Raw genomic sequence first — 27863 nt, forward strand, 5'->3', positions numbered from 1 at the left:
TTCTTGAAGTTGTAGTACATATACAACCAAACCAACAGATTTATTTAGCGCTGATAGGCAGCAGCCTTGAGAGACACCAACGGCAGCAATTACCTGGTCTACTTAAAGATGCCCCTGTTAGTGCCTAGCCAGAAAGAGTTATTACTGAGCAAATCACTGTGAAGTCTCATTGGCTGCAGATTCTGCACCCACATGATCTCGCTGTGGAGTCAGCCCAACCTCAGCTGTGTAAGGCAGTGTTACTCTTGACACTCATGAGGCTGAAAGCACAGATGTGCCTCAGAATGAGAACTGAAAATGTTAATACACAAAAAGCCAAACAGAACTAAGTTCTGGAAACTACATATAAAAATTGAATTATTTCAACTAAAGCAGCAAATCAAAAATGTCTGCTGAGGTTTTCTGGTAGAACGAAACATTAGTTGGTGCCCACCTTCAGTAAGTCACTACCATTGACAAAACTAAACCCAAAACTGGAAATTGAAAAGTGCGTAATATAATTAAATCTTGGATCAAGTATTTATGAAAAATTGGAAATGTTTGTCCGGTACAGTTGATGAATAACGATCACAGGCAGTATTAAAGTTTGTCTGATCCAGCTCTGGCCTGGCATTCCACGTAAAATAGTATGTAGGCCTTTGCCTTCACAACGGTCTCCTCATCAGTCAGTGTTACAGTACTGTCATTGAAATGGAACCAACGGCCTTCATGAGTTGCATAAGCTGTGTAATGTCCAGAACCAACCCTATAAAGAAAAAGCAAAAGGTCAAAGGAAAAGACTTCAGATGTCACAAAAGGATCTGTGCAGCTGTATAGTGTTATGTATGTCACAGACTTTAATAAGTACTATAACTAAAGACTAAATCCTATATGCTTCCAGTTTCAGATGGTTGGTTGAGTTATGTTCATCTTCCTCCCAACCCACTGACTAGACATGTAATGTATTGCACTGGAAAACAAAGAATACACTATCAACTGACTACAAAATGAGGGTTTCTAGAACACAAAGCAGATGGCACTGGGTTAGGAGAGAAACTAAAGAAAACTGTGGGACAGCTTAATAAGCACAGGGTCTATATAAACATGGAATACTGAATGCAAGAGTGCCTGTCAGAGTCTTGGGAGCAAAAACCAAGCTTAAGAACTCATCCACCTGCCAGGCCTAGCGGCGCATGCCTTTAATCCCAGCACCCCAGAGGCAAAGGCAGGCAGATCTGTGAGTTCCAAGGCCGCCTGGTCTACATAGCAGGTTCCAGGCCAGCTGCACCTACAGGGAGACCCCCTTGAGGAAAGCAGCTCCCCCTATGACTTGTTCATGAAGGGTTCTCCCATCAGTATGATCTAGCTACTGGTACATGGCACCCTAGAGTCAGCCCTGCCTGAGGAGAGACAGCAGGTAGAGACCTTCATAGCTGTTAGAAGACCACAGTGAACAGCCTCACTCTTCCATTTACTGGGATTCTGAATAAACAACCAAAAATCAGATTCTTTTAAGATTTATTTTTTTGAGGGGAGAGGTTGGTTGTTTTTTGAGACAGGGTCTCCCTGTAGTCCCAGCTGGCCTGGAACTTGCTATGTAGATCAGGCTGGCCTCGATCTCACAGAGCTCTTACCTGCTTCTGCTTCCCAAGTATGGGGATTAAAGGACCAGATTTATTTTTATTTTTAATCATGTATATGACATGTGTGTCTATGCACTTGAGTGTAGATGCCCCTGGAAGCCAACCCTGATGTGTGTGCTGGAAACCAAACTAGGGTCCTCTGCAAGAGTAGAGCTATCTCTATAGCCCCCAAAATCAGATTTTTGATGGGTAAGAAATGACAAAGAAAAGTGCCAGAAGACAAGTGAAATAGTCACTGAGGAATTCTGTGCAGAAAACCAAAGAGAACTTTAAAAATTCTATCCAATACCAGTAGTTCCAAGAAAATACTTTAACCATAGTACAAGAATAGAATGTCAGGGGGGAAAATGGGACTATCAAATAATACAAAACTGTTAGAGTGGACTGGAGGTACAGAGTGCAGTAGCAGAGCACTTGCCTAGCACACTTGGGGCTGTAGGCCTGGATATAACCTTCAGAACCACAAAAAGTAAAATTTTTGAGAAAGGGAGATTGACTTAAGAAATTCACTGTGCATTTAATAGGGATTGCACAAGAGAAAAGAGAAGAAAGTGAATAAAAACATGCCTGAAAACACCAAACCAAGTATTCCCAACCAGTGACTATTCAGGAATATACCTGAAAATAGAATGCCCTACAATGTACAGAGAAAAACCAGATGCCTATAAAATGGGACTCAGACTTCTTCCAGATTTGTCATTCATGGCACAGGATAATAAAATGTCTACAAATTGTGAGGGAAATAATATTCAGTATGGGTAGTGGTTTGCCCAAGTACACTGGTCCACGTTTGAAAGCAAAATAATTTTTTAAATCTGTTTTTTAAATATTTTATTATTTTTATGTGTATCAGTATATTGCCTGCATGTAGGTAAGTGCACCATGTCGTGCAATGACCTCAGAGGACAGAAGAAGCTGTTGGATCCCCTGGAACTGTAGTTACAGGCAGTTGTTAGCTGCCATGTGGGTGCTAGGATTTGAACCCGAGTCTTCTGCAAGAACAGTCAGTGTTCTTAACCGCTGAGCCATCTCTCCATCCCCGAAAGTAAAATAACTCTTAAGCAGACCATAAATTAGATACCCACAAAATACAACCCAAGTGTTCAGGGAAAAAGAAATTTAACAATATTCAACAAAATTAAAAGTGAATCCTAGGGGCTAGAGAGATGGCTAAGCGGTTAAGAGCACTGACTGCTCTTGCAGAGGACCCGGGTTCGATTCCCAGCACCCACATGTGGCTATGAAACATCCTTAACTCCAGTTCCAGGGGAATCTGAAGCCCTCTTCTAACCTCTGTGGCATTGTACAACATGGGTGCACTCACAAACATGCAGGCAATGCACTTGTACACATAAAATAAAAAATATATATATAAAAAAAGTGAATCTTAGCTGGGTATGTTGGTGCACACCTTCAATCCCAGCACTCGGGAGGCAGAGGCAGGCAAATCTCTGTGAGTTCAAGGCCAACCTGGTCTACATAGAGAGTTCCAGGCCAGCAGGGGCTACAGGGAGGACCCTGTCTTAAAAAGACAAAAAAAAAAAATTAATCGTTAGGTGACACAAGTTATTTCATATATTGTCACTTCTTAAATTTCAGTGTGCTAAGAGAAACCATTTGAAGACAAGATGACTCACAACTCAGCATAATGTGAAAAAACAGACTGGCTGTTGTCCATTTTGCTTTCATATGCCTTAATGCTTCACAGCATCCTCAGGATGTTCTTTCACACCAGGGGAAGTTCTGCACCCCTTTAATGAATCTAAACCCATAAGGAGGGGAGTTCAGAAAGAATTAGTGAGTAGTAAGAAAATGTAGGTCATCCTGTACTAGCTACCTGGTATTCCCAACTCTAAGAAGCTAGCTGGCAAACTCACCCAGAGCCATGGTGCACCACTACAGCAGCAAGGTCATACAGGCAGCTTTCTGGACCACTGTTCTCTGGCTACAGAACAAGGGAGAACTGAGTTAGGAGCAGTTATCAAGGATACCAGTGTGTCCTGCTTCTCTGTGTGAAGACTTGATTTAACAAAAAGACATCTTTTCAACATTGCCTTACCTCTAGTAAGTAGCACTTCATGTCTAGGCCTCTCAGTGGAAATTCTACATACGTATCAACTTTATTTCTTAAATATGCTGTCCAGTGAAATCTTTTCAAATGTAAGCACAGCACCTGGGTAGCAAAGATAAGGACAAAGACTGAGTCAAACACCTAATGTGCCTTTCATTAAGTAACTACTCAGTATTTTTATGCCCTATCCATTTTTCTCTTGACCCTTGATCCCTTGATACTTTCTTGCATACCTACCTTAATAATTAAAGGTTTCAGTTTTTACTGAAACCTTTAACAAAACCAATACAGAAAGTTCACAGAGTTTAAGGTTGATAAAGTAACTCATCTGTTAATTTACTTCCATGATTTTTTTTTTTCTTTAAGATAGGGTCTCCCTGTAGCTCCAGCTGGCCTGGAACTCACTGTGTAGACCAGGCTGGCCTCAAACTCATAGAGATCCTCCTGCCTCTCCCTCTCAAGTGCTGGGATTAAAGGTGTGCACCACCATGCCCCGCCAAAAATGCATCTTAACTGAAATTCATCACCTTGGGTAGTTTTTGAATCCAAAACTTTTTTGTGGACTTCTGTTTCTTTTTGCATTTGTGGCACATATATAATTCTGTCTCATCAAGTTCTTCTAGGTCGGTGAAACTGTGAAGACAATCTGAAAGCGAATTGGTTTTAAAAGCATTAAAATGAAGTGCCTTTTAGTGCACTGTAGGAAAAAAGACTAACTTTACACAAAATGACTGTAGTTTAAAGCTCATCTTTTTCAGCTCTGTGACAAAAATGTCAAGTATCCTCAACAAGCAAATTGAAGACCAAAAATGTGCTGCAAGGAAGAGAAACAATGCTTAAGCACCCAGCATCACACCAGATACCAAAATGATCAATCAAAATTGATGATGGTGGTTTTCTTATAACTCATGAGTTTGTCTGTAAATAATAAAAATGAAACCAGTGAAATAGCAGTTTTTCAAGATCAGTTTCCTCTAAATATGTGGCCAGTATGGAAGCCCAAACCCCAAGCTCATAAAGAATATCAAATGTACATCAAATCTTGTCAGTCGTTAACTTAATCTAAAAATTAACAGAGATCACAGGTTAATCCAAACGTCAGTGAATCCTTTTCCAGACAATCTACTCCCAGTACCCTCAGTAAGCCATAGCTGTATTATTTCTCTTTTAAAGATTTTAATTGTTTAATCTGGGGTTTGGCAACTGCAGTCCTTAGCCAAACCTAGCCAGCCTCCTAGCTCTACAGATAAAGCTGTTTACACAACAGAAATGAGGGATCTGATGTTGGTCAAAGCCTAAATTACTTATTTACTGATCGTCTTAGTTTCTTCTTCACTGCTGTGACAAAATACTCTGACCACTATCAACTTTGGGAGGAAAGGGTCTATTTAGCTTACAACTCCCAGGTCGCAGTTCATCAGGGAGCCCAAGGTAGGAGCTCGGGGCAGAAACCTGGAAGCAGGAGCTGGAGCACAGGCCATGGAGGAAAGCTGCTTACTGGCCTGCTCCCCTGGCCCCTGCTCAGCCTGCTTTCTTATGCAACACAGGCCCACCTGCCCAGGGGTGGCACCACTCATAGTGGGCTGGGCCCTCCCACATCACTCATCAAGAAGATGCCCTCAGATATGGCCACAGGCCATTCCAATAGAGGCGATTCCCCGGTTGAGGCTCCCTCAACCCAGGTGTGTCACGTTGACACTAAAGCTATCCAGCACACTGATCCTTTGGAAATGTCCCCTCCTGATGCATTAGTCATTCAGAAGTCTTAAGTAAAATACATGTTACTGTGTGGAAAAATATGAATGCCTGTGTACCCATCTCTCAGCAAGAAACTGTCTTCAATACTTGAGAATAGAAGCCATAGTCTGTATGCACAACATCTGCTAGAGCAGTGCAGTGGAGAACCTGTGTGATCATGTGCCAGAGCTCAGTCAGACACTTCCTGAGCCACTTCCTGATCACAAATTCATGATCTTGACTATAGTGTTAATAATTTGCTTTTCCTTATAGACCATATACATACATGTGTATGTTTTTAAATAATATGTTAGTTTGGTAAGTTGGCCAGCAAGTAGAACTTAGCTGTGGAAGGAAAGGTAATGTTCTTGAACACAACAGTTTCCAGGTTAGAGTCAGCTTTGGCTTCCTAGACTGAGTGCCAGAAAAGCCCCTTTGGGAGGTTAGTAAGGGCGAGATCCAGCAGGCTTCGGTGTGGCCTGGAGTCAAGTGGGGTCAAGACGCCCATGCATTCTTAAATATGACTTTGTTCTGTGATTCTAATACCTAAGACATATCTGAGCTCTCCCCTCAATGTTTACTCTTTTTAAGCCTTTCTCAATCTCCCCTTCTTTCTTCAACTTGATCCTGATAGATTACATTGTCAAGAATGGCCCCCAGGAAAGGTATATTGTTTTAAAAGCTTTACCTTTCCTGGAGCAAGTCTCAGACACTAAGCCCAAACTTGTAAATACAGTGATGCTCTATCCTCAGGGGCCTCCCCTGTACAAGTCTCTGTAGCTATAGAGATCACTGACTACACCGTAGACTGGCTGGCACTTTAACTCCCTTTAGACTGGTTGCTATGGTGCTGGTGAATTCTGAAGCCAAACCCATGGGTGCTTTCATCAGCCAGTATATGTTGCATCATGTAAAAAGCTGCTTGTGGTGGGGTTTGGGGATGTGGGAAAGGGATAAGGAAAGGAACAGTTTCCCACATTGAGAAACAGTGAACACTCAAATTAGGAGAAGAGAACTTTTAAGCCAGGTATGAAAAAACCTCAGGTTCAATAGTGACAGGTTGATGTCCTGCTCCCCCACCCCTGCCTCAGTAAAAGTAAAGAAACAAGACAAGACCCCATGTTTGCCACTCCGTTCAACATAGTACTGTAAGTTTCAGCCAGAGCAATAAGGTAAGAAAAACAAAAAGCATCTAAAATGGAAAAGAAAATTTGCCAATTATAGGTAGCATAATTTTATATACAGAAAATCCTTTAAGGACTAATAAAAACTCAATACTGTCAAGATGCCACTTCTTTCCAAAATGATCTGAGAGTCAGTACAGTTCCAACCAAGATTATTTATGAATAATGACAAGATGACCCTGCTCTCCACTCACCTGATTATCATTAGAGATCTGAGGAAGCTGCAGATAGTCTTCATTCCTGCTTTATTAAGTTTTAGGGCATGGATTTTATAACTGGCAGTCTCACATGAAAGAAACAGTTCAATAGCATCTCCACTGAGAGGAGTAAAGGTGTTTTGTTGAAGTTATTAGATCACCTTTTATATACTATGTAAACTTACCAAAGCAGTAGCAGTTGAAAAGTATGCAGAATACACATTTTTATTCCCTTCAAATATTATGTAATTATAATTTAAGAAATATAAAATAAATCATAGTTCTACTTTCTCCTGAATCACTCCCCACTGGGAACATGCTGTGGTGGTTTGAATGAAAATGTCAGCCCCCCCTCCCCCCCAGGCTCCAAGTATTTGGACATTTTGTCCCCAGATGGTGGCACTGTTTTGGGAGGTCTTAGTAAGTGTGGCTATCTTGGAGGAAGTACATCACTGGGGGTGGGCTTAGAGAGTTCTTAAGCCTTTCCAGATCTCCAGTTGTTCTCTTGCTTCCTGTGCCTGCTTGCAGATGCAGAGTTTAGCTTCCGCTCCGCCTCCAGCCACCTCTGTCGCCATGTCTTTCTGCTAAGATGGATTGTAATTCTGGACCCGTAAGCGCAAATAAACTCTTCCTTTTATAAGTTGCTTTGGTGAGTGTTTCTATCACAGAAACAGAAAAGTGACTAATACAGTCATTGGTACCAGAGAGTGGGCTGTTGGCTGTGAAGAACCTGACCATGTGGGGTTTTGAAGAAATGTGGAAGACTCTGGAAGGTTGGGCTAGAAAAGCGATTGACTGCTGTAAGCCAAGCTTAACGGACCACTCTAGTAGGCACCTGGGAACAATGTAGTTCCAGAAGGAAATAAGGATTTAAGCAGCACTTGGGATATTCTGGCAAAGAGTCTGGCTGGAGTCTGCCCTCAACCAAAAAGCTTACCTGAGGCTAAATTGAAAAGCAATGGACTAATTTCTCTGGTGGAAGAAATTTCAAGACAGCCTAATGTAGAAATGGTGGCATGGCTATGAATGGTGAATATTATGCAGATCTACAGTGAAAAAGAGCAAATGGCACAGAAAGAAATACAGTTTGGATTGAAAAAGAGCACTGGGAAGATAAATGTTGGAGCCTTGGCCTGTGCTGGACAGGATCCCTTTGATAAGGAGATTAAAGTGATTAAGGAGAGGCCTAGAGATTCAAACTTAAAACAATGGAGAGACTGTCTCCAGGGCAAGACCACATCCAGCTAAACCTCCAACTTGTGAAAGGAAAATGCCAAAGGGACCACTGAAGAGAAAAACTTCTAAAATGGATGAAGCAGGCTGGAGTCCACCCCAAACTTGCAGTCAAACTTGGCAGTGTCGCTCAACCTGGTACTGGATTTAGAGGCATGAAAGATGGAAGAATGAAGGGTCATCAATTCTTCCTCCGAGGTTTCATTTCAGAGAGCCTCAGAGGCCAGGCAGCATGCAGCAGGGGTTCCCCTGCATAGAGAAGGCCCTGAGAGGCCATTGCATGAAGCTGTGAAGGTGAAGCCTGGTTGGCAATGGAGATCCCAAGAAGACATTCATGATGCCAGAGCTGTGAGGCATCTGCCAAGACCTGCAGACCAGGGAGTGGTACCAGCACCAAGAGAGATGAGTGTTGCACACAAGAGGCTGAGCCATCTAAGCCCTTTGGAAGTGAAGTCTCAGAAGTCGGACATGGAGCTACTGGATTTGGTGTTTGCCCTGCTGGTTTTCGGTCTTGGGTCTTGTTTTGATCCAGTATTTCCTTACTATGCTTCTATTCCTCCCTTTTGGAATGGTAATGTGCATTCAGTTCCACTGTATGTTGGGAGTATGTAATTTGTCTTTTAATTTTACAGGGGCTTACAGTTAAGATATTTCCCTGAGTCTCAGAAGAGATTTTGGAGTATTGAGACCGATAATGACTATGGGGACTTTTAAAGTTGGACTGAATGCATTTTGCATTTTATATGGTCATGAACCTATGAGGGCCAGGAGGTGGAATGTGGTGGTTTGAATGAAAATGCCCCCCCCCAGGCTCCAAGTATTTGGACATTTTGTCCCCAGATGGTGGCACTGTTTTGGAAGGTCTTAGAAGGTGTGGCTATCCTGGAGTAAACATGTCACTAGGGGTGGGCTTAGAGAGTTCTTAAGCCTTGCCAGATCTCCAGCTGCTTTCTTGCTTCCTGTGCCTACTTGAAGATGCAGAGTTTAGCTTCTGCTCCTCCTCCAGCCACCTCTGTCACCATGCCTCCCTGCCAAGATGGACTGTTATTCTCCTGGACCCCTAGTAAGCTCAAATAAACTCTTTTATAAGTTGCTTTGGTCAGTGTTTCTATCACAGCAACAGAAAAGTGACTAATACACATGCTAACAATTTTAATGCACACAAGTCAAGCCTAATGGTACAGGCTCTAATCCCAGCTACTCAGGAGGCTGAGGCAAGAAGATCACAAGTTCAAGGCCTGCCTGGGCTATAAAGTAAATTCAAAACCAGTGTGGGCAACTTAATGAGACCCTGTCTTAAAATAAAAGATACCAAAAAAGGTAGAGAATACACTCAGTAGTAATGCACTTCCCTGTCTATGTGTAAGCTCCTTGGTTCAATCTCCAGTACCATACACATGAAAAAAATTAATGTACATATACATGTTTTTATCTCATGTAAATTAAATCATTCCTTATACATACACATATACATACTTTCATAAGTATTTTACAAAAATTTCTAGCTATGTTCCTGTGGCATAGCTATTATCAACTTACCATAAAAGCTACCTAATAAAATATATACAATCCTACTGTAATGGAGGTCATTTAAATTGTTTCTGATTTGGGGAATAACGGTGTTTCTTTTGATAGACAGACAATACATAGACAGACAGACAGACAGACAGACAGCATATGAGAAAAATGTGAAGCAAACTATCCAACAGAGTAAAAATGTGCCTTCAATGTTACTCAGTTTCTTTGCTAATTAAGTAAACAAATGCTCCTTTTTAAAAAATATTTTTTATTTTTCATGTGTATGAGTATATTGCCTGCATGTATATAAGTGCACCCATGTCATGTGATGTCTGTGGAAGTTAGAAGAGGGTATCAGATCTCCTGGAACTGGAGTTATGGACAGTTGTTAGTCACTATATGGGTGCTGGGAATCTTAAGTCCTCTGCAAGAGCAGCCAGTGCTCTTTACCACTGAGCCATCTCTCCAGCCCCAGATGCTCCTTTTTAAACATCGGTAAACACCTTTTAATGTCTAGGTTTAAGTGAAATTCCTAGTGTAAGGAAATGCCTGTTAACAATTGGTGATGGCTCTGCCTCCCAAAAACATCTGTACCAATGTACAGATGCCTATACCATCTAACTTTATCATTTCCACTTACATTCCCTGAATGAGGACTAATACTCATTCACATTATGACCATTTCCTATCTTTGTTCATATACTTGGTCCAAGTCAAGTACCCTTTTCCATATGTTATAAATATTTTATGATTTTGCATCATGGTACACATAAACTTAAAGCTTCTATTATGAGGTCTGGCCCTGGTTACATATTTTAAAGTGTCCTGTGATACTTTACATATTTAAATCTTTAAGATTTATTTTTTAATTATGTATTGGGGGTGGTGGATATGAGTGCAGGTACCCCCAGAGGCCAGAAGAGGACATGAGAACCCATGGAATTATAGGTGGTTATGACCTGCCCAACATGGGTGTTCTAAAATAAATTTGGGCCCTCTGGAAGAGCAGTACACTCTTAACCACTGAGCCATCTCTCCAGCCCCATACCTAAATCCTGAGAGCTCAAAATAACTTAGGGGAAAAAAAAACGCAGTAAGGATGAAAATGTTTTCCCCCAATTAATTTTCATTTACACTAACATCATTTGTTGGCTAATTTCTTATCATTCCCCAGATATGAAATTTATTTTATTTGGTTTTTTGTTTTGGCTTTTTTTTGGGGAGGGGGGTTCTTTTTCAGACAAGGTCTCCCTGTAGCCCCTGCTGGCCTGGCACTGGCTATGTAGACCAGATCCACCTGCCTCTGCCTCCCAAGTGCTGTAACTAAAGGTGTGTGCAAATAAGCCTTGAAATTTTTCTTTGCCATATAATACACATCTTTTTATATTAGCAACTGCTATTTTAGTACTTGTAAGGACATTCCTACCCAATTTCTATATTTTCACTTAAAAAAAAAAAACTTCTTTAGCTTTTCTTAAGGAATTTCTGACTACAGAGAAATTGTAAAAAACTACAACAAATTTAGGGAGTAACTGATGAAAACTGATGTTGCTACCTTACTGAGTCTTCACATACAACATGACATGGCTGTTTTTGGGGGCTTTTATCTGTCCTTTCATAAAGTTCTATTATTTTCTTCCTCTAGGTCATCTGTTTGGTTGCTTTTGTTTTCTAAACATAGAGTATTATGTACATTGCCCAGACTGTCCTCCAGATCGAGTGCTGGGCTGATCAAGCATTCACTACCACACCCAGTGGTCTTGCATATTTCTTAAGTTTATTCTTGAATACTTTCAAGTTTTTACTGCTATTATGAATAGCAATTCTAAAATGCAATTGATTTTCCTCTATTTTCTATGTGACCACCTTCACTAAGTTTTTTAGCTCCAAGTTTAAGATTTAGTTTTCAAAAATCCAAACTGCTTATGTTTGACTTTTAAAAATTATGGACAAGCTGGGCGCACGCCTTTAATCCCAGCACTTGGGAGGCAGAGGCAGGTGGATCTCTGTGAGTTCAAGGCTAGCCTGGTCTACATAGTGAGTTCCAGGGCAGCTGGGGTTACAGGGAGATCCTGTCTCAAAACAACCAAAAAAAAAAAAAAAAATTATGGACAAATTGCTCTGGAGATGTAGCTTAGTGGTAGAAAGCTTGCCTAGCATGCATGAAACCCTGAGTTCAATCCTCAGTATCCCCACTCTACCTCTCAAAATTTAGAGATGCGCTCAGGATGTGACACAGTAGTAGAGTGCACACTTAGCATGTGTAAGGCCTCTGGTTCAATGTGCAGTACTACAAAAAAAATGAGGGCTTTTAGAAAAGCAGGTATCCTGCCCAGTCTTGATTTCTTGAGGCAATTATTCTCTCACAACTTACCAACTAATTCTCTTAAGATTTTATAAGTTTGTAATCAGTTTATCTGCAAATGTTGACAGTTTACTTTCCTCTTCTATGTTCTATTCATGTTTTTCTACCGCCAAGATCCAGAAAAGGTCTAAGTAGTAACTGCAAGTAGTAAGCCTCCCAGCATGTTATGGTTTGAATGTAAAATGCCCCCCATATGTGCATGCTTTTGAATACCTGTTACAGGGAGATCCTGTCTCAAAACAACCAAAAAAAAAAAAAAAATTATGGACAAATTGCTCTGGAGATGTAGCTTAGTGGTAGAAAGCTTGCCTAGCATGCATGAAACCCTGAGTTCAATCCTCAGTATCCCCACTCTACCTCTCAAAATTTAGAGATGCGCTCAGGATGTGACACAGTAGTAGAGTGCACACTTAGCATGTGTAAGGCCTCTGGTTCAATGTGCAGTACTACAAAAAAAATGAGGGCTTTTAGAAAAGCAGGTATCCTGCCCAGTCTTGATTTCTTGAGGCAATTATTCTCTCACAACTTACCAACTAATTCTCTTAAGATTTTATAAGTTTGTAATCAGTTTATCTGCAAATGTTGACAGTTTACTTTCCTCTTCTATGTTCTATTCATGTTTTTCTACCGCCAAGATCCAGAAAAGGTCTAAGTAGTAACTGCAAGTAGTAAGCCTCCCAGCATGTTATGGTTTGAATGTAAAATGCCCCCCATATGTGCATGCTTTTGAATACCTGGTCCCCAATTGGCCATGGCACTGTTTGGGAGGTTAAGAGATGTAGCCTAGCTGGAGGAAGTACACCACCAAGGGATGGACCTTGAGGGTTAGCCCAGAGTTGCATCTGACTAGAGCTCTGTGCTTGCTGGTCTACTAAGATGTTAAAAAGCTTTACCAGAAGCTCCCACTGCCACAGAAAGAACCCTGACTCTACCTTCCCCATCATGATGGAGCCAAAATAAATCCTTCACCCTATGTTGCTCTGTCACTATGATGAGAAAAGTTAACATATAAAAAGGAGAAGTGTTAGCAAGAAGTGAGGTCTTGGGCTAAGCCAGATGTGGTACTTTAAATGAGAATGCTCCCCACAGGCTCCAAGTATTTGGACATTTTGTCCCCAGTTAATGGCACTGTTTCAGGAGGTTTTAGGAGGTGTGTGCTTACTGGAGGAAGCACATCAGTGGGGGCAGGCTTTGAGAGTTCTTAAGCCTTGCAGGATTTCCAGTCTCTGTTTCCTATGCATGCTTGAAGATGTGAACACTCTGCTTTCTGCTCTGGCCACCTCCTTCCATCATGCCTCCCCACCATGGCAGACCCTAATCCTTTTGGAACCATAAGCTCAAATAAACTCTTCTATAAGTTGCTTTGGTCAGTGTTTTTAATCACTAATACACCAGACCATGTGGTTGACAGGCCTTTAGAATTGGTATGTGGGAAGAATATGAAAAAGTTTAGAGCAGCAAGCTAGAGAAGCCTTGGAATGCTGTAAGGCAACTTAATGATCATTCCAGCAGAAGGGTAGAAAGTCAGAATGCCAACAGAAACGCAACACTGAAAACTGAACTCAGGAGAATTCAACGACTGTATCAAGTACACAGGCCATTTCTGCCACATTCTTCCTGGTGTCCTGAAAATTTGGGTGAAGCTAACTTTAAAAGTTACAGACAAGCGAGGCGTGGTGGCACATGCCTTTAATCCCAACACTCAGGAGGCAGAGGCAAGTGGATCTCTGTGAGTTCAAGGCCAGCCTGGTCTCCATAGCAAGTTCCAGGACAGCTGGGGCTACAGGGAGACCCTGTCTCAAAAAGACAAAAAAAAAAGTTACAGACTAATTTATTTGATGGAGAAATTTCAAAAGAGCATAGCATACAGGTGTGGCCCGGTTATGGCTCACTGCTTTTTGCCAGATTTATTATTTTTTTTTCCTTTTTACAAAGAGAAAAAGGAAATGTGCAAATTTAAAATTTTGTAAATCTTGCACTTTTCATTGAAATAACAGGAATGGTAACTTGAAGGGCAATACTCCACCCATTGAAGGCTCCAGGGCATAAACATACAAATTCATTTGAAAGGAGAACACTTGAATAGACAGTGCCTGTGAAGACAGAGTCTCTTGCACCTTGCTCAAACAGGATCACCTAGGGAGATATTTTCCTAGGTTCAGCAAGACTTTAAGGTTAACCACACATTTCCAACTCTAGTTAATAACTAAATATTAAAGTTCAAAACACTCTAGCTGTCCAAGAAATGTCTTTAATTAGTAAGAGTGTGAAAAAGGTTTTTTACTTTTGTGTTCACTAGGAAGGGAATATCTAGTTACATATTTCTATATATGTGGATAACGCATGGCCAGAATCATTTATTGAAGAGTCCTTTCTCTTTTGTATGTTCTTTGCACCTTTGTCAAAAAGTAGTTGGCTGTATCAACATGGACTAATTTCTGGGCTATCTGCTCTGTTTCACTGGCCTATTTGTTTTTATGTCAGTTACATGCTGTTTTAGTGACTATATAACCTTGGTATTTTGACATTCCATTTCTAATGTGTTGAGAATTTATCAAATGCTTTTTCTACATATAGAGATGACTGCATGGTTTTTGTCCTTCATTTTGTTGCTGTGCTGTATCACATCTATTGGTTTGAGTATGTTGAATCATCCTTGCATCCCTGGGATGAATCCCACTTGACTTGTGCTATATAATCTTTTTGATGTGCTAGTAGATTTGGTTTGTTGGGTTTTTACTGGGAGTTTCTACATCTATGTTCATCAGGGATAAGGATCTATAGTTTCCTTTTTTGTTGCTGCATTCCTGTCTAGTTTTGGTATTATGGCATAGTATAGCTGTTTCTTCCCAGCTTTACATCATGATCACCATCTTGAAGCAGATTAGCTATAGTGACCTACATGAGACCTAGGTCCACAGTGACAGCAACAAAATAAACAAAGCTATAGAGCAGGGAGCTATAATGGGGCTAACATTGCCTTGTTGGTGTGAGGGTGGGGTTCCCCACAAGCTCCTACTCCTAAAATTCCAATCACCACTCCCTCAGCATGTGATACAGTATAGTGAAAAAGTTAGCTAGGGGTAGGGCTTTTCAGTGGTGGAGCTGCCCACAATCACCTATGCTCTAAGTAACTAATAATCTCACTTATTTGTCAAACTAGATTTGACCAAATCTTTCTTTGGTGTGTAGCTTCCTTCCCTACTTGTGGGTAAATAAATGTGTTTTCTGTATCTCCATAGGAAAGACACAGGGCAGTGCCTTATAATGAGTTGGGCAGAATTCCTTCCACCTCTATTTTTGGGAATAGGTTTTTATTGTAATTAACTCAGATTAATTGTACAAATCAATAGGATTTACTTGATAATTTCATGTATGTATACACATGCCTATATACCCTTCTACCCTCCCCCTGACTCCCTTCCAGTCCTTACTGCTCTTTCTTCTGCTTTGAAATTCTTGTTTGATATTTTTGTTTCTACGTATGAGAAAGAATATTTCTATTTGTGTCTGGCTTATTCTACTTAACATGGTGTCCTCTTGCTTTACTGTGTTCCTGAAAATGACAGACCTACTAAGCCAGTGTAATGGGGTCCCAGAGATGGATGGGACTATCAAGTGAAGTGTGAGAATTTCAGTTACTTATAATCTCATTACTGGTGTGTTTACATTTTCTGTTTCTTCTTGATTCAGTTTTGGTAGGTTTGTGTATGTTTAGGACTTTACTCATTCTTCTAGTTTTTCAGGACTTTGCTTATCCTTCCAAGAGGGGAGCCAACTCTGATATTCTGTACGTTCTTTGTGGTTTTAATTTTATTTCTGCTCTGACCTTTATTATTTCTTTCTTCTTCATTTTGGGTTTGGTTTGGCTTTGCTTTTTTTCTATTTTTCAATGTGTTGTCATTTTCATTACTTCTAGATATTTTTTGATGCGTCTTTTATCTTCAAGTACCTTTTAGTCATTTAAGAGCGCGTTCTTCGTTCCCTGTGTATCTGTCTTTCTTTTATTCTTGTTGACCTAATTTGGGATGTCTTATTTTGAGACAGGGTCTCACTACATAGCTCAAGTTGGCCTCAAATGTGGTTTTTCCGCCTCAGCCTCCCTAGTGCTGGGATTATAGACATGTGCCACCACACCCAAGTTCTGACTTAAATTTTTTCAATTTACTGAGATTTGATTTGTCTAATATCTGATCTGTCCTAGAGAATTCTGCATATACTGATAAGAATGTGTACACTGCTGCTGAAATAGATATTCTGTAAATATCTGTTAACTTGATTTGTTTCATAAAATGGTTCAACTCAGATTTTCTGTCTAGATCTTCTGTCCATTGCAGAAAGCAGGATATTGAAATCCTCAACTATTATTGTGTGGTGGTCTGCCTCTTTTAGGTCTTACTAATATTTGTTTTATATATCTGGGTAGTTATATCTTCTTACTGAGTTGAACCTTTTATCAATATGTAACACCTTCTGTCTCTTTCCACCCTTTTAGTTTCAGTCTATGTGCATTTTTCACTGGTGAAGTATATTACTCATATGCAGCAAATCGGTTTTTTAAAAAATCTACTTTGCAAACTAGGCAAAAGGACACATGAGTCATGAAAGAGACTACAAAGCTTCCCCTCCCGCCTGCTTCCTCTCCCCCTTCAAAGTTTACTTTTTTTTCATGGTGAATAAGTACATTCAACATTCTGGGTATTGAAATAGCAAGAACCATTAAAAAAATAATAATAATGTAATTGATAGTGAAAGTGGAAAACCCTAAGCTCCCTGGCTTCTTACTGTAGAGAAGTTCAGAGTATACAGAGTTTGGGACTGGGCAAGCGTCTTGAGTGGCTTCCTTAAACCAGCTATCTGAAGTTTTTGTGAGTTAATTAGAAAAGAATTTTGTGCAGAGCATGGTGAGGCACACCTTTAATCCCAGCACTTGGGAGGCAGAGGCAGGTGGATCTCTGTGAGTTCCAGGTCAGCTGGGGCTACAGGAAGTCCTTGTCGAGAGAAAAAAACAAAAAAACCAATTTGTCTCTGGGCTCATGAATTTAATCCATTCACATTTAGGGTTATTACTAACAGGTGTGAATTTCCTCCAATCATTTGGTTGTTTTCTGCTTGTTTTATTTTTTGCTTTTTCTCTCCATATCTCTCTTATTCATTTGGTATTTTTTTTCTCCTGTCATGCTAATGTTTCACTTACTACCTGTACTTTTGGTATGTTCAGTAAATTCATATGATTTCTATGATGGTAGTTATCATCCCTTTGTTTCTAATGTAAGGCTAGGCTGATGGTTTCAGCTTATCTGGAAAAGACTTTCTTTTCCTTCTGAAGGACAGTTTTCCTGGGTGTAGTAATCAAGTTTCCTAAGATTCTGAATATTTAATTCTATTCTATTTTGACCTATTAGGTTTCTTCTGTGAAATCCACTCTAACTCTAATGGATCTTCTCTTGCTGCCTTTAGAATTCTTTTGGACTTCTGACATTTTTTTCTGTAATATATCTTTGGTGATAATCCCTTTTGGCTGAATTCAGTTGGGATGCTTTAGTTGTGCTTCTGATACCTAGGTGTTGATTGTCTCTTTGAAGATTCGGCAAGTTTCCATTTTCTCCTTTTCTCTCTCTGGAAGTCCTACTTCTGGGACTTTAACAAATATTTGTTCACCTAATAGTGAGTGTCCCATAAATTTCACACACTGTCTTCTACTCACTAGGTCAACTTAAAACTTTCCTCAGATTCAGAAATTCTTCTGCTTATCCTAGAACTGTTGGGGTGGCAGTCCATTATATGCACTTTATTGATTAAAGTTTCTGGTTCTGAGATTTTTGATGTCTGTGTTCTTTTGCATCTTACTGGGTTTGCTTAAGATCATTGTCAAGTGTTTTTTCAGATATTTCACATAGCTCCTTCAAACTGGGGTCAATTTCTGGAGAACTACTTTTCCTTTGAAGGTACCATGTTTCCTATGCTTTGTTACTATGTCTGCTCGTCTGCTGTAACAGTTGCCTCTTCCAGTTTCAGAGAGCAGCTCTTGTAAGAAAAAGATGGGGGGAGTTGTTTTTCCTATTTAGATGACACACAGTGTCAGTTGGGTACATGCTTTGGCTTTGAAAGCTAGTAGTCTCAGCGGGCATACAGTGCATTACCTATACTCCCACCACTTAAGGGGCAGAGCAGGAGGATCTTGAATTGAAAGCCAGCTTAGCATACACAGCAAGATCCTGTTTTAGAAAAGGCAGCAGAAGCAGCAGCACTGTGGCTTGTTACTGTTCAGTATCAGCAGTGTCTCTGAGACCCTCAATACTCTAGATGGTGGCCATTTCAAAAAGAAGTTATATAACTTGGTAGTAGATGTAGGCTTTCAAACGTATGTGTCCTCAGGCTCCAGAAGTATAAGTGCCCTGGTGGCACCGAAGCTTGTGACAGTAGCTGTCAGAGTCTCAATGGTATGTAGAAAAGTCTGCTCTTCAGGATACGCTTAGGTGGTACCAAGGGTTGTGGCAGAAGATGTAGTTCTAGAGTCACAGGATGGGTTGGAACCTTTTCCAGGTCCCAGTGGGCCAGTATAATAAATGCTGAGGTCTATCGCACTGGTAACTAAAGATATGAGATCTACTGAATGGACATTCCCTATGGTACAATTTCAGTTTGTATTAGTGCTAACAGCTCCATTAGTGAATCTCTTAAGTCACCCAGGGTGTGTGTAGGTCAAGCATGGATAGGACCAGATCATGTGGCTTTATCTGCAGTCCTGGAACTCTAGGACATGGATGAGTGTTCTTCCCAGTCTGAGGTACAATTCTGGGTAACACTGAAGCTTTCTGTGGCTGTGGTCCTAAGGTTGTAGGTAAGACTTTATGTACTTCTTGCATGATGAATCCAAGTGGTGCCAGAGCTGAAGCATTATTAGCTATGTTTCTGGAACTGGAGTTGGAACTTTCCTCAGGTTTCCAGAGAGACAGCTATGAGTGATGCTGGGGTTTTGGCACCAGCAGTTATGAGTAGGATTTAGGCTTATAGGTATGGCAGCTGCTGGTCCTGAAGCCGTAAGACAGGCACCAAAAGCACTGTCTTCTACTCTCTGAGGTGCATCTAGCCCCTAAGGTATGGTAGGAGCAGTAACTGGCATAGCAGCTTGGGTTCTGGGGGTGGCACAGCAGAGCACTAGCCCTTAGACCAGCTACCTTACCTTTCAAGGCTATAAGGCCTGCAGAATCCTGTGATTAGGACTACCAGTTTGCTGCTGTGATTGAAGTTACTGGCATATTACTGCTTACCCTTTCTCCGGCAATATATCCCTGGTGATAAGGATTGAAGAGTTTGTTTCTCTTGGGTTCCTTTCTGCCTCTCCCTGTTGATTTCTAGAGCTCCTCCTCCATCCCCAATCACTCCTCAAATATACTTTTTCCTTTCTTACCCAGTTGTACACAGGACACCACCCTATATACATCTTAGAGCTTCTCTCCATAACTTTTTAAAAATATTTTATTTATTATTTTTATGTGTACGTGTGTATTGCCTGCATGTAGGTAAGTGCACCTGTGTTTTGCAATGCCCGCAGAGAACAGAAGAGGCTGTCGGATCTCCTGGGACTGGAGTTGCAGACAGTTGTTAGCTGCCATGTGGGTGCTAGGACATGAACCCAGGTCTTCTGCAAGAACAGGCAGTGTTCTTAACCACTGAGTCATCTCTCCAGCCCCTCTCCATAACTTTTTAAAAATATTTTATTTATTATTTTTATGTGTACGTGTGTATTGCCTGCATGTAGGTAAGTGCACCTGTGTTTTGCAATGCCCGCAGAGAACAGAAGAGGCTGTCGGATCTCCTGGGACTGGAGTTGCAGACAGTTGTTAGCTGCCATGTGGGTGCTAGGACATGAACCCAGGTCTTCTGCAAGAACAGGCAGTGTTCTTAACCACTGAGTCATCTCTCCAGCCCCTCTCCATAACTTTTAAAATGAGTTTTTTTCCTTGATGACCTAATAGTTATTAAGGAAAGAAATGAGTTCAAAATGCCCCATAGTAAATGAGAATTTGAATGGTCTTGTGATTAAAAGCTAGCCTTCGGACTTAACTAGACATTACATCAATTGATTTCAGAAACTATTCATACAAAAGGACAAGATAGCTCTCATAGCTTCAAAGAGCACTACGCAAACTGCTAAGGGAGAACATCAATCAATGGTCCAACCCCAGCTTCAAGGTCTAATAACCATCAATGACTGGCACAGCAAACAACATGGGTGCAGTAGTGGTGCTTTTATCTTGGGGGTAATCAACAGCTGCCTAACTGGGCTTAAAACCCACTCAATGAGAGGAAACTCATGTGTGGTCTTTTTGAGACAGGGTCTCCCTATAGCACCAGCTGGCCTAGAACTACTATGTAGACCAGGCTGGCCTTGAACTCACAAAGATTCGCCTGCCTCTGTCTCCCAAGTGCTAAGACTAAAGGTGTGCACCACCAAACCCGGTAACAAATGTAATTTCTTACTATGTACAAAATATGGATCCTTATATTTACGGACAAATATCCCAGTCACCACTCAAAGAAGGTTCTTTTGCAACCAAGGGAGACTATTACAGAATTCCACAACTAATCACACACAGACATTGTCTGTGAATTGCCCAAGCCTAAGTGGCACATCTACAATACAACCTAAGGCTTACAGAACATAGAACAAGGGATAAAGAGGATATTAATGCATCTCTCACTTCTCATCAATGCAGCTCCCTCATGCAACAGAGGGTCAGGAACACAAAAGGTTACAAATGGCCAAAGCATGGGGAGTTAGAATCTGCAGAGTGTGGGTCCTTGGACAGGACTCTTATATTAAACTCCACCCACCCAGGGCTCAGGGACCACTGTGGAGGCGGGGGGCGGGGATTCTAAGAACCAGGGAGAAGGTGCACAACCACATAGAAATAGAGTCCTACAAGCTCCTGGGACCTTGCTCATATGAACCTACAGCAACGGTGTCAGCAAGATCTATGCAAACTCAAGCAGACAAAACCCAGCACAGAACTGTGGAAATGGGCAACAAGCCCCAATCTTAGTTGAAGAATTATTGGCAGCTGATTACTGCTGGATGAGGAAAAGCTGATCTTCTTAAAGGGAGGGACTCTAGATAGGCTGACCAGACCCCAGTGGATGAACTTGCACTGAGGAACGTCTGGGGACACTAACTTGACAAGATAGGTCTTAACACAAATAAGAGTCTATGAATTCTAGTGGGGTGGGGGGCTATGGGAGGGTGCCAATGGGGAAGGAGGTATAAAGATGATTAAGCTTGATTAAGAAGTTCTGTATCAAATACAGAAAATTTCAATTAAAAAATTTTTTTATAGTTTAATGTATTTTAATAGCAAACTTACAGGAACAGCACAAAAGACAGACAACATTAAAAACATGTACTTGAATATAGGACAACTCAGAAAAGGATAGTGAATGAATGAAATCTACTGCATGATAAAAAGGCTACAAACATCATTTAGTTGCCATTAATAAGAAATTTACTTATTTTTTAAAAATCCAAATACTAGTTTAAAAAGGACAAACGTTCCTGGGCATGGTGGAGCACGTCTTTAATCCCAGCTGGGGCTATAGAGAGACCCTATCTCAAAAAGACACACACAATAAAGGACAAATGTTATAATTTATGACACTTTGCTTACTGTTCTTTTTTCTATAGATATGAGTGGGATATAATAAATTGTTTCATTTGGTTAGAAAATGTAAAGCCAGTATTAAAAAATAGAAACATGAGAATTTTGTTCAGTTTGGTTTTTTTGAAACAGGGTCTCACTATGTAGCCATGGCTGACCTGAAACTCACTATATAGAGCAGGCTAGCCTTGAATTAACTCACAGAGTCCTGCCTGCCTGCTAAATGCTGTGATTAAAGACATGTGCCACAACACCCAGCTGAGAAGTATTTTATCCTTCATCTAACATTACCTTATTAAATGGGATTTGGGGGAATAAGTACAATACAGATCTACCACGAACATGAAACACACCATATAAAAAGCTGAATGGGGGCTGGAGAGGCGGTTCAGCAGTTAAGGGCACTAGTTGGTCTTCCAGAGGACCTGGGTTCAATTCCCAGCACCCACGTGGTGGCTAACAACTATCTGTAACCCCAGTTCCAGGAAATCTGACACCTTCTTCTGATGTTCATGGGCACTGCACAACATGGATGCACTTACCTATATGCAGGCAATACACTCATATACATAAATTAAAAACAATAAATAAAAAAATTTTAAAGCTGAATAGATGTTTGAGCTCTAAGGGAAAAACAATTCAAAAACATTAAAATACTTTTACCTCGTAATGAACAAACTGGTCCATTTTCTTGATTCTTAGAGCGCTTACTTCTGAACTGATTTGGAATATCTAATGAAAGATCTTCAAAGGAAAGAGAAAAGCAGAGTTATTAAAGGTGTATGACCATGACTACACTAAGAATTTATATTAAAAAACTGATGATGTATATTTTTTTTCTTGTAAAGATTTTTCTGTCTTGATTTTCAAATAAAATAGCAAATACTCCTAGGCCAGTATATCTCACCTAGGAATGGATCAAACTTCCTTGACTCTGTCCCACAGATGAGGCAGTTGACTTCGTTCTGGAGAATGCCTCCAAATATTGCTGTGACAACAGTTGATGCTCCATTTCTAAAGAAACCACCACATGAGAAATGCTCGGTAAAATTGCTTTTTTGGTGTTTAAGAAGATAAAGTTTTGAAAACCATACAGGTGACTCCCTATGTATAATCTATATTTATTTAAAGTACAAAAAAAAAAAAAAACCTTCACATCTGTTTAGATAGATCAAATATACCTCTGGTCTCCCACAGCTCCTCTCTGAACGTCACTACTTTCTCCAGAAGTTATTAACATTGGCCAAACAGATCTCAGGAATGACTATACATAAGACAAGATGACTGCTTCACTGTCTCTAATACACCCCTCAGAAAAGAAGCAACTGACTTTTATTTAAATGTTTTGCTTTGAAAGGCCTCCTTGAGTATATGGAATTCTCCAAACTGCTTGGCTGACATCCTCAATCTGAGGAAGTAAAGATACTGATACAGACTTAGTGATCACTGCTAGATAAAGGTGCCAGCATTAATGTGACAAACCTTTTCTGAAAACTCACTTTAAAATACTATAATTTTATTGTGGAAATCAAAAACACATTATGAAAAAGGAAAAATTAACCACCTTAATGCTGCAAAACTGTCTGTGCCTCTGCTCCAACAAATTTCAACAGAAGTAACGGAAAGAGCTTGCCTCAAATGAGCCACAGAAGTAAGTCCTTATACCAGACAAAAAACACCTTAAGTGTTTGCAACTATTTTATTAGCAAAAAGACAGATCATACCTCCTTTGCTTCTTCCCATAAGAATGTGTCTTGATCACAGACTTACCATGGACTCGGGAACAGGAAAGGGCACCAAGAGTGGCAAGCACTCTGTATGTGGGCTCTATTCTAAGTAATCCCCATTTATTAAATCAGGTCTCAAAACTCTGTAAGGTAGATACTGTCATTTCAGTTTTGCAGACCAGGAAGCTGAGGCATAGAAGGAAAGCTCACTATGCTTCCCTTAATTTATTTAACCAAGACTATGAATAGATATTGAGGTGACCTCAGTTAAAATAATAATCATTCCTTTCTCAGCAAACTAACTGTTCTGATATCAAAGTATTTCAGGCTATATATGGGAAGCCAAAAATTTTGTTCATATTGAGGCAAAAAAAAATTCTGAAAACTTTTAAAATATTATGTTCACTAAAAATATTTACTTCTTTTATTTTTCTTTTGGTCTTTTTGAGACAGGCTTTCCCTGTAGCCTCAGCTGTCCTGGAACTATGTGGACCAGGCTGGCCTTGAACTCGCAGAGATCCACCTGCCTCTGCCTCCCAAGTGCTGGGACTAAAGGCGTGCACCACCATGCCCAGCAAAATATTTACTTCTTAATGAAACTGGAGAGAGAGAGAGAGAGAGAGAGAGAGAGAGAGAGAGAGAAAAGAGAGAGAGACACTCACTATGGAGTTCAGCCTGGCATTGAACTTGCCTCCACCTCCCCACATTCTAGGATTACAGATGTGAGCCACCACTCTCAGTTAGTGAACACATATAATTTATTTTGGTAACATTAAGTCTGTACATTATTCAATACTTCTGGTGGAAAATCTTTTTCTTTTCTTTTTTTTTTTTTTTTTGGTCTTTTTGAGACAGGGTCTCCCTGTAGCTCCAGCTGTCCTGGAACTCGCTATGTAGACCAGGCTGGCCTTGAACTCACAGAGATCCACCTGCCTCTGCCTCCTGAGTGCTGGAACTAAAGGCATGCACCACCACGCCTGGGTCTGGTGTAAAATCTTTTAAATGCTAAGTTTTATACTTATTTTCTTCACGTTTTAGAATCTATGCCAAAGAGTAATCAGAACCACACCAAGATGCAAATTTAAATGCTTCTAATCTGGAAGCAAGAAGCATGTGGTAGTTAAGGTACCCTCTCCTTCCATAATAAATCTAACACAGTAACACCAACAGATGTTTCTGACGTATACTGAAAAGTAAAAAGAAACTAAATCTTACATGCAGCATTTGTTACTTGCAGACAGAGTAGAATTCTCCTGTAGGATTGCAGAGCGGGAAACACCATTGAAACCGCCCTGAAGTTCCAAGTGTAGGTGGTCCAAAAGGTACCGCATGAATTCGTGGGCGTCTTGCTGCTGATAGCCCCTTGAAGCAAACAGAACAGTGTATAGGGAGTTCTACTTGCTCATGCAAACGTGCTAGTGGCAAGCACTACAAAGGACTGCTGCCCTGAGTTTACAGGCATGCTTTTAATCTTTCTCACCCTTCATCCCACTAGCTCCACACATGACACAATTTCTCTTAAAGAATTCTACTACTTAAAAATAATTTTAAGGGGCTGGAGAGATGGCTCAGTGGTTAAGAACACTGATTGCCCTTTCAGAGGACCCGGGTTCGATTCCCAACACCCACATGGCAGCTACGAACTGTCTTTAACTCCAGTTCCAGGGGAATCCGACACCCTCTTCTGACCTCTACAGCACTGCACGACACGGGTGCACTCACATACATGCAGGCAATACACTCATACACTTAAAAAATAATTTTAAAAGTCATGGACTATTAAGAGATAATTGGATGTGTAATGATAAATAAATTGGGGGGGCTACAATTTGCATCCCCTATATGGACCCTCTCTAGAAGAGGCCCATACCTTTAAATTCTACAACCTAACCTCACCTGAAAACTGGGAAATAAAGAATTCAGAACACTTAAATTGAAGAATAAGAATTTTTAAACATAAGGGGCTAGAGAGAGAGTTTAGCGGTTAAGAGTACTGGCTGCTCTTGCAGAGGACCCAGATTCAATTCCTAGCAACCCCAGGGAATCCGATGCCCTCTTCTGTCCTCCACGGGTGCACTTATATATATACAGGCATAACACTCAAATGCATTGACTCATATAATTATGCTGCATTCTAGACTTGAATACATGTAGACAGGAAACTTCATTGGAATTCTTATACTAAAAGAGATCAAGGACTAGTGAACAGCAATGAAGGGATTCAGATAAAATAAATCAAACCACATATAAAATACTTTTATAAAACTATAACAGAAGGGGCTGGAGAGATGGCTCAGCAGTTAAAAACACTGATTGTTCTTGCAGAAGACCTGGGTTTGAATCCCAGCACCCATATGGCAGCTAACAACTGTCTGTAACTCCAGTTCCAGGGGAGCCAACAGCCTCTTCTATCCTCCGCCAGCATTGCACAACACTGGTGCACTTACCTACATGCAGGCAACACACACATACACATAAAATAAAAAAAATTAAAAAAAAAACAAACTGTAACAGAAAAGACTCCTATATACATTTTGCCAGCATGAAAAGCTCTCTTCAACTGATTTTCTGGTGATTTTTAAGAGTTACTTTTTCAGACAATGGTTTCATAAAATCTCTTTTAACCATAGTTTCTCTTAATATTTATCTTTGCCCTTTTTTGGAAAATAAAAATTATGGAGAGTCTCCCTAATCAAGGAACTTTAAATTTTAGAGTCACTTTATTCATTATAGTTTTTCTAAAATATAATTAGCAACTATCAACATATGCTCAAAACTTCTAAGGCTCATATGAATAAAACTATAGAAGTTCATAGTCAAAAAAACATTTAAAGGACTAGAGAGATGGCTCAGCAGTTAAAAGCACATATTGCTTTATGAAGGACCCAAGTTTGGTTCCCAGCACCCACATCTGGCCGCTCCAGGGGATCCAACAGGTCCTCTCTGAATGGAAGGCCAAGAAAAAGAAACACCGCTGCAGTAGGGTACAGAAGAACACAAGCTCTTCAGCAACTTGTGGTACAATGAAGACAAACCAAATTTACCCAAATCTTAAAAACAATTCACTGTTCCAGTACAGAATAACAAAAACAAAGGTTACCATGTACCTGGTCAAGTGTGAGTTCTGAATAATGGAAACACATCATAGTTGGCATACCTGTCTAGTCTCTATGGATACCCACATATACACATAATCATACACATATAATTAAAAATTATAAAAATAAATCTTAAGAGGGGCTGGAGAGATAGCTCAGTGGTTAAGAGCACTGACTGCTCTTGCAGAGGACCCAGGTTCGATTCCCAGCACCCACATGGTGGCTACGAACTGTCCTTAACTCCAGTTCCAGGGGAATCCGAAGCCCTCTTCTGACCTCCATGGCATTGCACGACATGGGTGCACTCACATACATGGCAGGCAATACACTTGTACACATAAAATAAAAATAATAAAATATTTAAAAATAAATAAAAAATAAATCTTAGGAAAGCATTCAACGTTGGTAGTTCTTTTACACATAAAAGGCTTTACACATATTCAACACAGCATCTACTTGTTTTCATGGCTCAAAGGTAAGATCAGTATTATCTGCAATTCTAACACATACAAAAAATTTCACTCATTCCCAAATAACTCAGTCATGATTTTCCTAAAATGTACCATATAAGTCAATACCTTCTAGTTACTATTTCCATTTTCATCAGGTGAACACACACCTTCATCTTTTTTGTTGTTGTTTATGTTTTTATTTTTTTGAAACAGGGTCTCTCTGTAGCCCCAGTTGGCCTGGAACTTGCTATGCAGACCAGGCTGGCCTCAATCTCAGAGATTGGCCTGCCTCTGCCTCTGAAGTACTGGGATTAAAGGCCTGCATCACCATGCCTGGCCACCCTCATCCCTTTTTAAAAGAAAAAAAGTACCTAATGTACATTAATTAATTTTCAAAATACATTATGATTCTCTTTTATCAAAATATCTAATCCTATACTTTTTTGGGCGGGGGGGGGTCTTTTTGAGACAGGGTGTCCCAGTAGCCCCAGCTGTTCTGGAACTGACTATGTAGACCAGAGTGGCCTTGAATGCACAGAGATACACCTGCCTCTGCCTCCCAAGTGCTGGGATTAAAGGTGTGTGCCACCACATCCAGCACAGGTACTTTTATTTTTTTTAATAATATATATGTGTGGGTGCCTACAGAGACCTGAGGCATTGGATCCCCTGAAGCTGGAATGATAGGCAATTGTAAGCCATCTGATGTGGGTGCTGGGAACTAAAGTTGGGTATTCTGCAATAACAGTAAATCCTCTTAACCACTGCACTATCTCTTCAGCTCCACAGATACATTTTCTTTAACTTACATGGAATAACAATTTTCTATTTCAAAATGTGAAATTTAGCAAAAAGCAAAGTCTTTGGGTTTGTTTTTTAACTAAAATGCATTTATAATCTCTCAGATAGATGATTGATAGATAGATAGATAGATAGATAGATAGATAGATAGATAGATAGTCTTTTGGTAGTGTTCCTCTAGGGAGCCCTAAGCAATAGA

The 27863-nt window shown here is 40.3% G+C and overlaps 1 protein-coding gene across 8 annotated transcripts in view; it reads right to left on the bottom strand.

Moving 5' to 3' along the window:
• Usp3 (ubiquitin specific peptidase 3) overlaps nucleotides 1–27863 on the bottom strand; it is a 116684-nt gene continuing 88821 nt past the window's right edge. For 7 of the 8 annotated variants that reach the window (XM_008853002.2, XM_029556075.1, XM_008853003.3 and 4 more), the window contains 7 exons: nucleotides 24529–24675; nucleotides 22494–22600; nucleotides 22250–22330; nucleotides 4221–4339; nucleotides 3682–3795; nucleotides 3500–3567; nucleotides 1–745 (listed from right to left, as the gene is read on the bottom strand). In XM_008853002.2, coding sequence (XP_008851224.1) covers nucleotides 580–745; nucleotides 3500–3567; nucleotides 3682–3795; nucleotides 4221–4339; nucleotides 22250–22330; nucleotides 22494–22600; nucleotides 24529–24675 — 802 coding nt within the window. In that variant the 3' untranslated portion in view covers nucleotides 1–579. The remainder of the gene's footprint in view (nucleotides 746–3499; nucleotides 3568–3681; nucleotides 3796–4220; nucleotides 4340–22249; nucleotides 22331–22493; nucleotides 22601–24528; nucleotides 24676–27863) is intronic. The other variant, XM_017803162.2, reaches the window with a different exon arrangement.

The sequence above is a fragment of the Nannospalax galili genome, unplaced genomic scaffold (genome assembly GCF_000622305.1).
Source record: "Nannospalax galili isolate Female #2095 unplaced genomic scaffold, S.galili_v1.0 scaffold407, whole genome shotgun sequence".
In the NCBI taxonomy this organism is placed as follows: Eukaryota; Metazoa; Chordata; class Mammalia; order Rodentia; family Spalacidae; genus Nannospalax; species Nannospalax galili.